Below are 18,001 nucleotides of genomic sequence, written 5' to 3'. Positions count from 1 at the left end.
ACCTTCCCTTTATTTCAGAGTCTCCCCTCTCTCCCCTCTCACTGTGACTCTTCCCTGAGAGCTCATTATGCTACTGTTAGGTCTTCCTAATGTGCTATTAAGTAAATGGACATGCTTTGTACAGTACTTCAAAGTAGCCCAGCTGCACATTCTAATTGTTTTAGCACTGCTTTCCACGTTATGCTAATTTCCGAGGCTTTTTTTTTTTTCAAAATGATAGGGGCAGCCACAGTTAAGCAGAGAGGCATGTATGTAGTGGGGCAGTGACAAGTTACAGCAGGGGAGCTACTCACCTATTCACCCCCACATCTGTGCTACCGACATGGGGCCCAGGCCTCTCTGCCCTCCCTCTGTCCCCTGGATCTGAGCCCCTCTGACAGGAGGAAACACTTCAAGAGTAAATAATGTGTTTTCTCAAGTTGTGCCAAATCACAGGGTGGGAGAGGAGGCGGTCAGACAGACAGACAGGAAGAGGAGCGAGACAAAAGTCTACAAACACACTAGCAGCTTTGTGAGGCTGTGCTCGGGCATGGTGCTTTCAGCTAAATGCTCACAATGACAACGCTAACATTCTGATACTAAGCAGATTAATCATATCATTATTTAAATTTAGCATGTCAACCGATTCAACTGTTATCAGCTCATTAAATGTGCGTTATCACTCGCTATAAGCATCATAGATGTGAGTCATTAGGGGCCTATTACGCTATCGCTATGCTGTAAAGTGAAAGCGAGGCTGAAAAGCAACACGTACGTTCTAACACGTCGTAAAACTGCATGAAAGGTTACGTTGTGAACACAAACAGCTTCTTAAGGTTTAGGCAACAAAACCATTTAGTTCAGTTTTGGGAAAACCACAGTGTTTTGGCCTAAAATAACTAAGTTTTAAATGTGATATTGAAACTTAATGCTTGTGAACACTGGATAGGAACTTCGGTCCCCTGTCCCCGACCTCCACCCCATAAGCATGATGCAGAGTGCATGCAGAGTATTGACACATTTTAACCTGATGTTTTAACCTGATGATGGCAATAGATGAAAAGTCAGCAGATCACCAAAGTTATTATAAATCATCCTCTGGAGAACATGAATGTCCGTATAAAATTTTGTGACAAGCCATTCAATAGTTGTTGAGACATTGTACTATGTACCAAAATATCAACTTGCTGGTAGTCTCGCATAGCCAGAGCTATCCCCACAGCACAGTGGAAGCACGAAAGAACGTTCTGGCTCCACACATTATCATTCTGGTATTAGGGGAGAAAAACACTTGTTCGTATTTCTTTAAACCTATCACAATTGTCTTGGGCGTCACTAAGATCAGGATGCAGTGACGCTGCCCTTGCAAAATAGATAGCAAAGATAGCGGAAGGGGAGGAGAATGCCGCGTGAAATACGCAACCAGGCTTATACCCACAGTCTACATCCGGTGAGTCAGACTAACTTGCTGGTGGTACAAGCTGAAAAGTCGGGGATCAACGTCTGTACAAAAATTGGTGTCCATCCATCATTTTGATATTTCACTGAAGGAAAGAATCGCGAAAATCATTGTATTTCATCCTCTAGAGACCTTGAATATATGTACCAAATTTCATGGCAACCCACCTCAGTTTTAGGATATTTCACTCATAACCAAAACTGTCAACCCCATGATGGCGCTAGAGGAAAAGTGAGGCTATCACCAAAGTCCACAGTATTCATCCTCTGTGGACGGTGAGTGTCTGGACAAAATATAACGGCAAACCAGCCAATAGTAGTATTATTTCTATCTGGACCAAAGCGGCCGACTGACCGACTGACATTGCCATCCCTAGAGCCGCTAACTAGCGTGGCTATAAAAAAGAAAACCAGTAACAGAAAACAGATGGAGATGTGGTTTATAGAAAAGGGCAAGAGGGGAAAGAGAGAGAGAGAGGCAGCTAAAGGCTAAAGCAGAGAGAAATCGTGCATGAGTGACAGGGTTCCCCGAGCATTTGGCTGCGGTAGTTGATGGAGACAGATGGTTGCCCAGTGGAGTCCCTTCATACCAGCAGACCAGTCCTGCTGCTGAGGCCTTCAGCTTTTAACCCTCTGAGGGCTGATAAGACAACCAGCGGAGGGGAAAATAGGTGTCTCACACACACACACACACACACAGGGATAACCAAACTGTTGGGTAAGATGGGGCCTCGTGATAAGCAATAAAAAAGCTCTACAGCTACAGCTCCATGTACAGATGTACTGGTTTAGTGAGTGTTTGTCCGACACAGCAGGGTTTGTCGCTTAATGATCCTCTTTATCATTCAGAAATCACTCCTTCACTGAGCCAGACACTTGCACACTTTAGCAGCTCCACTTCAACGTGGCGCACACACACATTTTTACACACACCTACACACTTAAAGACAATAGGCAGGGGCGTCAGTGAGTGAAAATCCCTCAGGACGGCAACGCTTGAGAGAGACAAGCAGAGGAATAATCCCCGTCATCTATCCCGGATCCTGGAGAGTCGTCGGGGAAAAGCGCCGCCGCCTGCCACGCTCCCTTCTCCCTCCGCCGGAATCTCTCCCTAGCAACCAGGCTTTGGCGTGGTGATTGGACCAGCGTACCAGCGGTTGCTATAGCTACAGGAAGCTCCCCTTCCCTGTAACCCCCCACTTTTTTTTTCTGTGCTGTGTCTCTTTTTCTATAACCTCTCTTTCTTTTTTCTCTTTATTCCTCTTGCTGTTTGTCTTCTCCTCTCCCTCCTTCCTCTCCGCTACGTTGCTCTCTGTCTCAGTCTGTCCCTCGCCTTCAGAGAACACAGCGGCGGTACAGTACAGTAGGTCGATGTTATTAACACAGGGGTTGAGTGATGGGGGCTAATGGCATCCAAAGGGAGGCTGAACTGACTGAAAAAGGTCCGCCGAGAAAAAGACAAAGATGCTGCAATTTCACGAGAGCCCTGGTGAGAACAGCGGCTAGAAATGGAGTGATAGCAGAGCAGTCAAGTATTTATCTGACCTGTCTGTGTAAATCTGCTATTCCCTTTGGCGCTGTTTTGTGAGAACAATCTGTTTTGCCTCCGAAAATAAATAACTACTGGGAGTAGCCTGGCAGTTTATGTGCGAATGTGTCTGTGTTTGCATCCGTCTCTGTCTGCAGTTCGTATATTTGTTTCTGTGCTTCTGTGTTCTCTGTTAGTCTGCACGGCAAACACATTTTGCCTTTGCCTGTGATTTGTGTTAGCTTTGCGCTCGTGCCACTGATGGGCCCCGCTGTTTCTGTTGGAATCCAAGAGTGCCAATTATGCTTCGGAGGCGAGGATAAATGTGGTCACTATGTCATTAGGCCAGTATGCACGAGTCAGCCCGTCTGCCGGTAATACAACACCACATCATCCATACTGTACAGCCCAGTGCTACACTGAGAAGTGACACACACACAAACACACATACACCCCGACTGCCTTCTCTATGTCTTGAGTTGATGCATCAATCTGTGAGCTGGCTTCTGTCCTCAGCATTTTCCACAGACGTCTTTCTAGAGCTGATTGCGTGGCTCCCTTCGCGCTATAATCAGCTGCTGTATAATGGGTTCAAATGAGAGGTTAAATGCACATGATTGGTGATCTGTTCTCCTTCTGACTAATGCATGAGAGAGGAATTATGATAATGTGTCGTAAGGAAGGTAAAGTGGCTTGATAAAGGGCGGGGAAAGACAGGGGGAGGATAAAATGATGGATGGGATGGATGTACTGTATTTCTACATTGTAAATTAATGTGTGTGCGCTCACAAAGTAACTCTGCGGGTGTCTGTCTGTTTAAGACTGTATGATTGGGATCTATCCAGTGGGGCTCAGTCAGCCCTTTTGAGGAAAAAGGAGACATAAGTCTCAGGAGAAGGAGGAAAAAAGGGGGAAATAACTAAGATTTTATGTCATGGTTTTCCAGTGTAAATGAATGGACTGAGGCACACACAATATCATTCGTCAAGGTCAATAACCTGAGCACACACACTGATTCTCTGAAAAGAAAAAATTGCCCCACAAAGAACTGAATCAAATGTTGAAACACACCCCACAGTCACAGAGTTCATAAACACGTCCGACAGATAAGGCAATTGGCAGCTGACAGCGGATTGTCACTCTGGCGCAATGGTATAATACAGTTTAGCCATTAGCCTCCAAATCGCACGCCCCGCATGCCAATGTCATCCTGTCCCAAGATGAGAAATTGATTTCATGCTTGGGTGCCTGTCATCAGGAAAGAAAGGGAGAAAGCGAGAGAAAGGAACAAGAGGGAGAGGGAGAAAAAACTGAGAGAAAAAGCAACAGAGAGATGGAAGAAAATATAGAAATTCAATCTTAAATCCTGCTATTGCGTTCGCACGCGTTCAGGCTCGGTAAATATACAGGGGGAACTAATGAAAAGCAGAGAATGGAGACACAAACAATAGAGAATAGATTGTTTGTGAAGTTCAAAAGAACATGCAACATGTTTGTGAGTGAGGAGGGGTTATAGGTGCTGAACAATAAAAGCTTTAGAAAACTGCTGGCTCTGCAGAGGCCCATACAGGAGAGCATATTATAGGCAGGGATGTGGCCGCACAATAGTGCCCCATTGCCTCATGGGATGAGGAGAGCTCTCTGGAACATGAGAGGGGAGGGCTGTCTGATGGGTGTATTTAACATGATGCTCATCAGTGACAGTTTTCCATTACTGTACCACTGCTGCGAGGGAGAGGGAAATGAAAAAGGAGGAAGAGCAAGTGAGAATCAGATTGGTATTACACTCAAGTGATGATGTAATGTTTAGGCGACACAAACAGCACCCCCCCATCCCCCCCACCCCCCCTCTTCTTCTCTTTTTTTTCTGCTCGCTTCCTGTGTTCACCCCCCTTTTTTCTCTGGGGCACAGAATAGAGCTTTCCGATTGGTTAATAGCACCATAGAGATGCTGAGAATATCCACCAACCAGGGCCCGGGTGCCCCTTCACACCGTTGCCACAGCAACCCCTCACAACCACAGCGAGCGTGCACGCATGTATGGATGAGCACGCTGGTACGGTTGAGTGCATGTGTGTGTATGTGTGCACTGTATACATGTGTTTTTGAGTGTGTGTGTGTGTGTGTGTGACGGCTGCATGTAGGGGAACATGTAACAACAGCCCTCCGATGAATAGCCTTCAGTGAGTTTATCTACTGTAAAGCTCTGGGCTGTGAAGTGCAGCTCACACAGTAATAAACACAACTTACTCTTCTCCTCAACAACAGCCGAAAAGTCAAAAAATTGACGGTGTTGTGGACTTATTTCACTCTTTTTTTTTTGTATATGTTTATGGAACTGAATGATTTATTAAGACGGACATTTGAATGATATGCAGTATGTGTAAAAACATATGTGTGTTACACACTCTAATGAAAAATGAAATGGAAGACTGTGGCAGCCAGCAGGATGTTCACAGAAAATGCTCAAAAAAGATCTACCGTACAAACAGGAATAATCAAGAATAAATCTGTGAAAATAAATTTCATTAACAGATTTATTCAAATATGGAAAAAGTCAAGATATCTAAGGAACTGGGTAGCAGAGACAAATATTTAGCAAACAAGAAGACAATTACAAGACGCTGGCGTCTCTAAAGATTTTATTGTAAATAGCATACAATATGGAACTTATGACAATAAGTTTAAGATTGCAGAAAGAAAATGGAGATGAGTGCTGGTCTAAATAGGATACATACCTGACCAACAAAGAGTCTGAAAACTGAAACTATAGTAAATGCAATTGTGAAATCTAAAAATGAAAGTGAATGAAAATGTTCACCATCCAATGTAACGGAAAAAAATAAAGTACGAAAAAGATAAATGGGGCAGCAGTAGCTCAGTACTGTGCTATGAACAATGTGTGACAATAAAAGTTGATTACATTTACATGACGAATTGTGCCTATTTGGGGAAATATGAAATCTCGATTAAACTGAAATTATTTAAATAGCTATTAAATTATTCTATTGGCAGTGACAATTTGCTGCAGAATAGAAGATTCAAACTTTCAAATTCTAAATGTTAACTCTGCTTCAGCCTTGTTTTTTTTATTTTCATGGAGTAAATAAGTATGATGTTTAAAGAGAACAGTGCCACATCTGGCCTGTTTTCACTAATGCAAGTGGTCCAGTCATATACTGATGCATTTCTCACAACCTGTCTATTTAATGTACTGCAAGGTTTTACTTTATAAATGTTTAGTGTACTGTATTTAGATAAGAGATCCATAATTCTTTGGCCTTACACAACTAAGATAGTGCGACATAATGTCAACATAACTCATAACCCATGAGAAATATGATGGCTGGTGAACAAACTGGGGAGAGATTTGTCTCAGGTGTCAATTATGCCAAATTAGCTCATAATTATGCAAAAAAACGAGTGTGATTAGAAAGATGACTGCTGAGTACACATTTCTCCTTCATCTATCTGTCTGCCTTTTTTCAAACTCATCTGCAAATGACAGAAAGTAACCATGACTGACTGTCTTTGCTTTAGAAATGGCATTATTAACATAAAACTGAGTACACTTGCTCGGGGCTGTACAGTAGCATGACAAATACAATTCCTCGGTTCTTTGATTTCTGATTTGCACATGCACAAATACTTGACTGTCATAAACGCCTTTCAGACCTGCATTTAATTCTACAAATGTAGAGAAGTTGTTTTTGCAATCTTTCTGAGCAAAAGCAAAAAAAACATCCCATTCATCAGATCATCAGCATCCTAAAAGTTATACTTATACTTAACTTGCTTGCTTGCAGCATGAAACTCCAGAAACATGTTTCGCCTGCACAGTCAACAACGTGTGAGCAAATGGGAACAATATATAGCCTAAATTCTTAAAGCAGTAGTTTAACTATTTCTTCGCTGGGCGTGTATTTCCCAAAATGTCAAACTATTCCTTTAAATAAATAAACAAATTCCTTTTAAAACACCACAAAACACATGTCGCACTATCCCTGTTGTAAGAGGATGTGAGATGATGTCACCACAGTATCTATTGTAGGTCACCAGTGCTCACCTGTAGCACTGCAAAGCTATAGTTGACACAGTCTCATTAGACCACAGCGTACACAGAAGGAGAAAATCCTCTCAAAGTTGGCAGCGCAATAACAAGCTACCTTAGCAGGAGCCTAAGTCCCCTGCAAGGCACCTCTGATCCGTTCCAATCCCCACCGTGGGCTAATAGTAGCACTCAGCATGTACACTAGGAGATGGATGAAGAGTGAGTGTGTATGTGTCAGCGTGTGCGTGTGTGTGGAAGGTAATGATGTGACCAAGATAGATGTCTTGTTTCTAGTCTACTACTGGAATATGAGTCCCATCTTATTTAACTTTAACAACATTTATGACCAGGACCAACCATGCCTGGAGACTTAGTAAGACAACACCTGTTTGTGTGATCACCACAGCTGTTGGTCTACTCTAACGCTTGCTGTGTTGTGTGTTGTTATTAGGGATCCATGTCTTACCGGTGCAGGTGAAACACTTGACGTGAAAGTGGATGTCTTGTACTCGTACCACCTCTCCTTTGCATACTTCCCGACAACGCTGGCACCGGATTGGTCCTGAACTTCGCTCGCCGCCCGCAGAGGCTTGGTGATAAGCTGCTGAAGACAAAAAAGACACAGATTTAATATTCCATTACTTATGTGTTGAACTTAACCATTTTGCCAGATGAATTGACTGTTTGCAAAGCCCCCCCCTTAGTTACTGTTGACTGTCAAGCTTCCTATTCTCGCACAGCACGTAGTTTACAATGATAATGGTGGTAATTAGTGGTAATAAGTTCTTTCTGATAGTGGTAGACAAAAGCAAGCTTCTCATTTCTAACAGGTGTACTGTTTCCCTGTCAATATGTGTTTCCCCCTACCTAAACCTAAAACCAACCCTTATCCCCAACCCTATTCACCGAGGGGGGCGCTGTCATTTTAACAGGAGGGAAACGCTATTTGAACAGACTTCGACGTAAGACTTAGCAACATTTTGCTAGATGCAATGACAACTCTTGGTGCCACATTTTATAGCTAGCTAGCTAATAAAGCTAAATTTACCTTCATTAGTTGGATAAACAATGCAGTCTCAGCCAAAATATCTAATATTTCAATTTGACTTGTTTTAAATGAGAACTCACTAAAAACAAACCCTCTTAAACGTGCACTTCATGGCTAACTTTACATACAGTGACGTATTACTGTAGCCTATATGCACACACATAATATTTATAGACTGGGGCTAAAGCTAACAGGTCCCAGTCAAAAAGTCAGCATGCTAACGGCAAAGAAACATCATCGTTCTTGTATTAAACGTTAAGTGGGATATGAGAAAAAGTATGGTCTGGCTATAATGGCTTTGTGAGAAATACTACACACAGTGGATATGCTAGTCATGAATGGGGCTTATTTGTAACACAATCCATAACTTTGGGTAATAATGTAGAATGAAATGTAACGTTAGCCTATCCGGCATTGGAAGTAATGCTGGGTTAGGTTAGTTACTACTGTGGGTAGAAGGCTAGTAACTGGCTAGCGGCTACTTAGCTGGACATGCAAACGTCTGCAACATGCGTTAGAGCCGAGCAGACAGACACATTGTTTAACCCATTCCTTACACCTTTGCTCTTATCTTGTTGTTTTTTTGAGAGAGTTTTAAAAGGAAAGGAAGAAAATAAACTATTATCCAAACTCTCTATGCATTGAGTATCGCCTACTAGAGCCCCATGTGCACCGCTTCAACATGCAGAGAAATCCAAAGTTTGCCTTGCCTATTAACAGGTGCTAAGTTATGATTGTACACAACTAGTTTCACCTGGCAGTTACTGTATAGAATGGAAATATAATTGACTGATCCTGTAGCCTGAAACCAATATAGCCTATCGCCTATTAATTCAATTAGATTATGGCATTTTCAATCACATAGATGCGACCCCACAAAACAAACATGTCTATTTCCAGCCACAGCAAATGTACCATCCACTTTAATGGACATAATAACATTGTATTAATTCAAAACCATAATGGATTTCAGCATTAAGTTCAACAAAACTGCTTTTCATATTCAAAAGTTTCTCCTCTGAATGCCGCAAATCCACAGAACTGGGTCTCTGAGTAGCCTCCACTGCACTACAGACTGTACTGTGTGCAGTTCTCACAATGAGATCAGTGTGTAGCTCTGTCAACACTTGTTCTGAAAATGTGCGGTCTGACACCTATGTAAGCCGGGTAAGCTCCAGGCTTTCTCTCCCACTGTCTCCATTTCTCACACACTCAGACGGGCTGACACACACACACACACACACTGCTGCGTCAGGTTAGAAAGTGGATGGATCCTCTTACCTCATTATGCATTAGCTTACATGTCTGACTCCTGCAAGCCCGATAGCTGTTTAACATTGTCAGGAAAGCAAGTTCTCACAGCCTTAACGGTAAAATGCTCTCATAAGCAAAAAGGTCAAAATGATAGATTAATCTTAAATGAGTGAGGAAAATGAATTTATAAGACCTCTTAGGCTATTAGAGGCTCTTTATTAAAGGTCCATCCTCTCCTCTTGGCTGTACAGAGATATTCTCTTGCATCCACAACCAGCCTCCCAATACTATAAGACTGTGCCAGAACAGCTGGGTTCGCAGTCGCTTATTTTGCTCCATCTTCCTTAAGGAGCATGTGAGTGGTCCTACACTCTGTGGAAGGGGTATAATGGCAGGGTAACCAGCTGGCTTTAATGTCTACCTGAGTAGCTGACTGAAGGACTTTGCTGCTTCAGTCAGAGCAGCACCAGCATATGGGCTGGCGTGACAGAGCTCGCTGATTCCATTTCGCTGGATGAATCCCGAAAGACCCGCAGCACTTAAAAAAAAGTCTAACAGCCTTGCATGCTTCGTAGCCTGAGCACCTTTTGCACGCTCAAGAGTTTCATGACACTATATATGCATATGTAGGCTACAGTATGTGCACACATACATATGGGTGCAACTACAGAATGAATGCATGGCTGTGGTTTATTTGTTCTGTTCGGGACAGGAGTGTGGGCACTGGAAATATGCAATCGTGATTAATTCCCACTCCCAATTTCCCACACTCAAGTCTCTGTTAGTTCATTGTTTCCCTCACAATGCTGGCAGCACCACTGGGACCCACTACCCTGCCTGATAAGTGCCCAGCCACTGGTTCAAAAATAATGACCCGGCAAAGGGAGGCAGTCTTTTTTTGTCGTTAAACCAAATGAGCAACACTGATCCCATCAGGTGTTGATGAGAGATAATGGGAACTAATGGCAGTACATGTAAACCTGTGCCAACATCTACTGAAAACACACAGGGCATTTGTTTACAATGCTGACCTTCTGAAATATGGCCAAAACAAACCTCTGGCACAGGATAACCTCCTCTGCTTTCACATCCAAGCCTGGCAAAAAGGTGAATAAAAGAAACAATGAGTGCTGAATCAATGCTGAATGAAGATTATCATACCTAAATAAAACACACAGAAGTGGGGCAAATTCCTGCATATTTTCAACAAGTATGTTTTAATGAATGAGATGCTTATTGTTGTGCATGCCAAAGAAACCGCACCTACGCAGAGAATCCAGGTACACAATCAGCTCAGGAGCTGAAACGTTACGTAACTCCATCTAATTGTGTCACTGAACACAGCCACGCTCTCCCCGTCTAAACCCATTATAGAGCTCTCTCGAACAACCCTCAGTCCTCTCCCATGCTGAGGTGTTGAGTCACTCCTCTAATGATAGCCACAGGACTACAGGTGTAATCCACTGACTCCAAATCAGTGGCGAGTGCCCCCGGGAGAAAAAAGCCTATGGCAGACAGGTGATGAAAACAGGGCCAGGGTCAGAGAGGCCGACAGCATCCCCAGGGACCGAGAGGCTGCTACTATTTCTGCCCCTGACCTGACAGCCCCAGGGAAGAACACGCTAGGAGCTCAGTCACAAGGGATGCTGGGAGATCAGTGGTGACGAGTGAGCGGAGTGGAGAGTGGGGCAAAGAATCAAAGAGAAGCAAAACAAAGACAACGTGGATTCAGGATGAATTATTAAAGGAACAATACATTGTTTACTCTGTGGTTAGTGATATACCCATGCTTATTCGCTGTATCAGCTTATCAGGGATGACTTTAAATCAGCATCCAGTGTACACAGACTGTAAACCTAAGCCAAACAAATCTAAGTCAACCACACTAAGCCACTTACATGTTCATGATACCTATCTATAGCTGAAATTTTCATAATGTCAACAATCCAGAGTATAATAATTCTGCTGCTAATGCTAAATATTGATAGGACTATAACAAAGATGTGACTTCCGTGAAGAAAAGTTTAGAATAGGTGTTCTACTCAGTTTAGCAATAGCTCAGTGGCGCTTGGTAAGCCAGTAGTAGTGTATTGAACGTAGTGTTGTCATGATACTGGAATTTATAACTTCGATACAATACCTTGAAAAATATCAATATTCCATAAAATGTTCGATCAAATTTGAGATTTTTACTAAAAGATAAATAGCAGTGTGCGTCAACTCGCTGTCGGAGAGAAGAGACAGCAGATAGCGCAGCTGGTACCTGTATCGATACTTCGGAAAATGAGAACTGAAACCGTTTCAAATATTCAGTATCGACATGTATCGATACTTCGACATTTTTTACAACAGTAATTGCCCGAGCCTTCACAAGTTGCACAAATCTTGTCCACATTATGAGTTTTTCAAATTCAAATTTCTGGGATTTTTCTGAACCAAAAATTAAATCTTATAATAGAACAGATCTGAAGTTTTTCGGTGGTGGCAGCCACACACACATGTGTTGTCACCTAGTTGTCACCAAACCAACCAGCAATGCTAAAAGCTGAAGCCAATTCAGAAGTACACTAATATGTAGTTCGGCTAATGGCAGCAAGATGCCAGCTTCAAGAAATCACTGTATTGAAGTGACTGGGATAAACCCCAACTCTTTAAATACTGTCAAATATTTCCCACAAGGCCATGGGGTCTCAATAGCTAATATCACTTATTTGTTTTGGTGGCATGTTTAAAGCATATTGTTTCATTAAGAATCCCATAATAACCTCAGATCCATCTAGAGCTCAGCCATTGAAAATAAGAATTACTTCCTTCAGAAATTGAGGAACGCCAAATTCACACCAGAGCAGTGGCGGAGTGCGGAGTGCGGAGTGCGGCCTGCGGCGAGCTGCCATACAATGTCTATGAAAAGCTGCGGCGGCCGCTCCCGAGCTCAGAGGGCTGCGGCCGTTTGATTCTGCGGCGAAGTGCGACCAAACAAAAGTTGGGAAAAGTTTAACTTTTAGCAGCAAAGTGTGGCCAGAGAGGACCGGCAGCCAATCAGTGAACAGATCCTGTGACTCCTGTGACGTGTTGACCTATGGTACAAAGAATTTCTTCCCGCCTGAAAGACATGAATACACCTCCCGGCGTGTAATGTAATTATTGTGATGAGCCGCACTTCGCCACTGCCTAGTGTGATTTCGGCATAAGGAGTTAACCCAAATCCAAGCTTTAAAACATCGCTTCAGGTACCAAATAAAAAGAATCATGCCACTGTTTCTACATTCATGTTTTTCTACAGGTTAAAATACAGTGGAACTATCTGGTTAAAGTGTATCTAGCTAAGACAAAACTTCTTTGTATTTTAGAGTAACATACTCTGTATACTATATATTGTCACAACAAGGCAACACCAAGCCTTTCCTGTCTGTAATCTAACACAGCCAATGATCAGGTGTCTCCTGCCATCCCCCATCCACCCTCTCTTTATCTCCCTTCGTCTCTGCCAGGACCTTGGCCAGGAACATTCATCAGAGCAATGATGGCGTCCAGTGATATCACAAACATACTGTCACTCTATGGAGAGAGAGAGAGAGAGAGAGAGAGAGAGAGAGAGAGAGAGAGAGAGGTCAGACTGCTACTGACAGTCTGAATGATCACTCAATCCCACCAGAAGCCAAGGTCATGGAGACAGAAACGTTGAAGACACAACACACAATGTAACCACCAGTGGTGTAGCTCTGAGCTGAATGAGTCTTGTTTTTATTCTATTCATTAAAATTAAAAAAGAGCTTAGAGCTAACAGATTAAATGGCAACTGAATGTTTCCATGCAGTCTCCAATGTCCTTTCCACAAGGGCTTTAACTGCTCTACACAAATCAAACTGAATACCAGTGTACGAAGTAACCACAATGACTGTAGCTGCAAATGAACAAGAAAAATATGCCTCATTTTATGACGAACTGTAAATACATACTAGTTGTGCATGACTGTGTACTATGAATATTCATGTGTGCATCTGTGTTTGCATCTGCGCATCTTCGTCTCCCACCTTTGTTCTTTGTGTTATTGAACTAAAGCGTCTGGCAGGAGGAGTGATGAATGGCGTTTGGCTCTGGTTTGGACTGCTCACCAGATGAGGCAGAAGAGGAGGAATCATACATGATGTAGCCTCCCTGAGAAATATCCATCATTTAATGTAGTGCTGCCCTGTGTATCTATACATTTATTTATCTTTTCCCTTCTAGACGCGAGGCCCAAAGAGGACACCGTCTGTCAGTGGGTCATTGGAACAGTCTGTCTTTTCATACACTTTGGTCCAGAAAAAGTGTGACATGGATATTAATGGTTCCCGTAGGAGGATTTCTTATGATTTATGGCTTTATGATGGTGAAAGGCAAAATGTCATAGAAAGTCTATGACATTTTGCCTTTCACCATCATAAAGCTAAAACTTCCCTTTGACAAATGCTTTGATCCATGACAAGATACCTTGATCTCCATGAACTTAGCTACACAAACTGGGGCTACACAATCCACTCTTTTTTTTTTCTATTGCCGCCATCAAGTCAGAGCAATCTTTTAAAGAATGACAATGAGTTCAGTTCAAAGAATTTCTACTCAGTCATTGATGCCAGAGCTGGCGCTGATGCGGACTAAATCAGGTTTACAGCAAATCAGGTTGTTTCAAGACTTTTCTTGAAAGAGGATCAATCTGCTTGATTTTACCGGTATTGTCACATCTCTAGAAAGTTCTTCTTCTGTGCTGTGAGTATTTCCCAGTGAAACAGAACATTTGAGCAGTGTACAGTTACAGAGAGGGATTTAAACAAAATCCTTCGCATTTAATTGGACTGCTAAAAAGTGGGCGGGCTTAGAATATAATGCCATATGGAGCCTCCACACACACCTCCCTTGTTGTTCGCTAATTAGCACTAAAACAGTGCAGCTGAAGCTGATAGGAATGTCATTAGCTTTGCAGGTATTTGGCCATTTGCCAGTATTGGACAATCAGGGAGGCGTTAGATGAAAAGTTAGTGGATCGCTATATACTATGTCATAAAATATATGTATAAAATGTCATAGTATAGTATGCTATGACAAAAATATAAACAATGTCATAATGTAGTATGCCATGAAAAATTGTAAAAAATAAATAAAAAAAAGTTATTGTATGGTATGACATAAAATAAAAAAAAGTCATAGTATAGTATGCCATTAAAAAAATCTGAACAAGTCATAGTATGGAATGCCGTAAAAACTATAAATAATGTTTTAGTATAAGTCTTTAGGAGTCACAGTTTTGCAACCATGAACATCTGTACAATATTTTGTGCCAATCCATCAAGTAGATGTTGAGATATTTTACAAGAAAAGTGAAAGGTTTTGACCAACTGATGGCGCTAGATGAAAAGTCAGAGGATCACCAAAGACCTTAGAATGCATCTTCTGGGTACAATGACTATCTGTAGCAAATTTAATGGCAATCCATCCCATAGTTGTTGAGATATTTCAGTCTGGACCTGGAAGTGGTAGACTGACCGACAGCTAAAAATACTACACATGAGACTAAACCTCAGCGAATTGGACAACACTTCAATGGAGATTGCAACTATAGCTGGCGTTGATTTCCACACTTATCATGCATTCAAACCATATGTCTTAATCATTAGGTTGCATGACACGCAGACACGCGTTTTGAAGTTAAGACGCCCAAATGGGAATGCCTTTCGGGCGTTTTTTCGCCTGATACTTGAGAACTCTCTGCTACAATGGAGAGAAAGAGAGGGAGGGAGGTGTCAGTGCTGCCTGTCTGTGATGAATGGCTCTGCAGATCCCCTCAGGTCCCCGAGCTCAATGATCACTATATTGATCAACATGTGTTTTATCGTTCCCCTGAAACACACACACACACACACACTGCATCTTTCTACATTTTTGCAAAACTGCGTCTTTACTCTGTGGACATGTTTCTTAGTGTGCTTATATCTTAAGAATGTAAAACCAAGGTCCTCTCCACCAGAAACTATAACCTGCTACACTCACAGTTTCTGCCTCAGCTGCCAGCCAGGCGGAAAATAGGAGTCCGACCACACACACACACACACACACACACACACACAAAACCCAGTGACCATGAGAGATAGAAGGCCCAGAAGATGAAGACAGACAGTCAGAGCTGTGTGTAATTACTCCGTGTGTGTCGATGGCCTCTGGGTTATCACACCCAATGCAGCGGAAAACACTGCACACAACCCAGACTAACAGGCCCATTCATGTCCAAAACCTTGAGAGTGTTGAGAGAGGAGGGGAGCATATGTTTGACTGACTGGAGGGGGTGGGAGCGAGGAGAGGAGAGGAAAGCAGAGAAGATGGTCTTTCCTCAGCTCTGATGCCTGCTGTGTTTTTTATGCCTAAAGCCAGACACATGTCACGACATCATCTGCCTGCTGTGACACACACACACGCGCGGTTAAATGCAGACATAAACAGGTTCTCACACACACACACACACACACTTACAACTGCAAAGGTTGACATGTGTGTGTGCATTTCCTGTTTAAGCACATGCTTTGAGCTTTGTGACAGCTCTCCCCACATGCTCCGTGGCGCTCCTCCCCCCTCTGTGTCAGCTGAGAGAAGCATTTTTTGAAGCTTAACAAAAGAAATTCTACACATTTTTTCAGGGTGCGAGGAGTGGCGACACCACTCCCGGCACGCACGGCACCGGTGGAACTGGCAGTCAGGCGAAGAAGCCATGGTACCAGAGAGGTTAAGAGCACTGGATGAATAATGCAGTGGCACACAATGACAGGCTAGATTATGAATGATGCAGTAACGCCCGGTTCCCTCCTGTATAGACACGGGACAGGAAGACACCATCAGTTGCACCTGGTGGCACATCTACTGGTCCTCACTGACAGCTATAAGGGGACAAACTTATAAAAAAGTCTTTATGAATCAACCAGTGATGACTTGTAAACAACAAAGTGGAGAGGCGAGCACATGCTCACACAGCTGACCAGCCTAGCCCTACAGGGGGAAAAGCCCTGATTCAGCTGACAGAGGATCAGGGTCACAGTCAGCTGATACAAGGTCAGCTTAGCATCATGGCAGGCCCCGGGCCGGTCTGTGGTATATGCATGACAAGAAGCCCTCAGGCTGTCAGACTCATTTGTCATGTGCTGCAAACTCCAACAACAGCGGTCAGGTCAGAAACCTCTCCAGCTCCAAGGTGGTTTTCCTGCTCCTGCAACGGATGAGTTAGAAGACAGGTGGGCTTTTACGAACGAACAGCTCAAAGAACTGAGTGGTCTCCCAAGAGAGGTCAAAGGGTACTGCTGGGTGGTGGGCGAAGAGGACGAGGAAGGAGAGACGAAGATGAAAGGCAGACATTGGGACTGACCAAGCAACAGCTGTGGATGAAGAATTCCCAAAATGCCCCTCTATGGATGAACTCTGGGCAAAGGCTACTTTGACCTCCAGATATACTTAGCCCTCCTATCCTCTCTGAACCTGCTCCATGTCTGTAACAGCCAGGGGCTTGGTTCACACTGTGAGCACAGGCATGTTTCACATCATCTTTATCATTATTATTCCTGGATGTACATCAGCAATTACAATGAAATAATAATAAAATTATATAGCATATTGAGGTGAAGTGAAAATTACATTCCTTAATTTATGTTGCCACTTTCTCTTCCATCTCATATAGACTAGTATTGTTAAATGGTAGTTCTTCTCTCACATATGACATGTAATATTATGGCATATTGAATGAAATGTAATATTATGGCATATTGAATGAAATGTAACATTATGGCATATTGAGGTGAAGTGAAATGACATTCCTTATTTATGTTGGCTACTTTCTCTTCTATCTCATATAGACTAGTATTGTTAAATGGTAGTTCTTCTTTCACATATTGTCCTTTGCGCTTCAAGTGGAGAGATAAAGCGCGCAAGAATGGACTTACCACTGGAACTCATGATGCCAAAATGTTGCTCCTATCTAAAACAAAGCGTCTCCGTCGAGAATAATCCCATAAAGCAAGAAGAAATCCTTCACGAAGCAGTTTTACTCCTCCTCTCCAAATTGTGTAATTAAAAATCCAGTGAATGTTAAATGATGCTCTTTATCACTCTCCGCCACTGCTTCCAGTCCAATTTGTGAGGAGGTTGACAGAACCAGAGAGATGCGTAAAAATCAAATTGTAAGAGAAAAGAATAAATAAAGCGAGGATATATTTCCAGTGGTTGTAAAAATCCAGAATAAAGCTCCTGTTGTTGCTCTGTGGGGATGTCGGCTGTGTTGTTGTTTTTTCTCCAGTTATAACAACACGATGCTGATCAGTCTGTTTCCACCTTTACATTTTCGCTCCTGGATGATTCCAGCTCCGCCGCGCGCTCTCCCTGCTGCTGTCACCGCGCGCCTCTCACACGCTCCACACAGACACAGCACACCTATTCCGGCCTTCACTTTCAAAATAAAACTCATAAAGCGAGTCTTCTGCGTTTTTCTGTTTTTGCTAAGCGTTCGAATTACAGCAAAAAATAATCAAATAAATACCCCTTAATTCATACGTAATTTGTGAAACACCTTAATCTAAGGTGTTAGACGTGGTTGCCAGAGATACCTTAATTTGTCCATTAATTTGAAAAGGCAAAAAAAAAAAATACTCATTAAAACACAAAAAAATGC

General features: G+C 42.7%; 1 protein-coding gene across 10 annotated transcripts in view; it reads right to left on the bottom strand.

The window, feature by feature from the left end:
• Positions 1-17,713, bottom strand: part of ablim3 (actin binding LIM protein family, member 3) — a 48,073-nt gene extending 30,360 nt beyond the window's left edge. For 6 of the 10 annotated variants that reach the window (XM_037780814.1, XM_037780817.1, XM_037780819.1 and 3 more), the window contains exons 1-2: positions 17,277-17,712; positions 7,483-7,620 (exon numbers count right to left, since the gene is read on the bottom strand). In XM_037780814.1, coding sequence (XP_037636742.1) covers positions 7,483-7,620; positions 17,277-17,289 — 151 coding nt within the window. In that variant the 5' untranslated portion in view covers positions 17,290-17,712. Of the gene's footprint in view, positions 1-7,482; positions 7,621-17,276 lie in introns of all 10 variants that reach the window. The other 4 variants (XM_037780816.1, XM_037780818.1, XM_037780823.1 and 1 more) reach the window with 2 other exon arrangements.
• Positions 17,714-18,001: the final 288 nt, after the last annotated feature.

The sequence above is a fragment of the Sebastes umbrosus genome, chromosome 9 (genome assembly GCF_015220745.1).
Source record: "Sebastes umbrosus isolate fSebUmb1 chromosome 9, fSebUmb1.pri, whole genome shotgun sequence".
Lineage (NCBI taxonomy): Eukaryota > Metazoa > Chordata > Actinopteri > Perciformes > Sebastidae > Sebastes > Sebastes umbrosus.
Note: the sequence above shows the minus strand (reverse complement) of the source record. Positions and strands in the feature narration are given on the sequence as shown.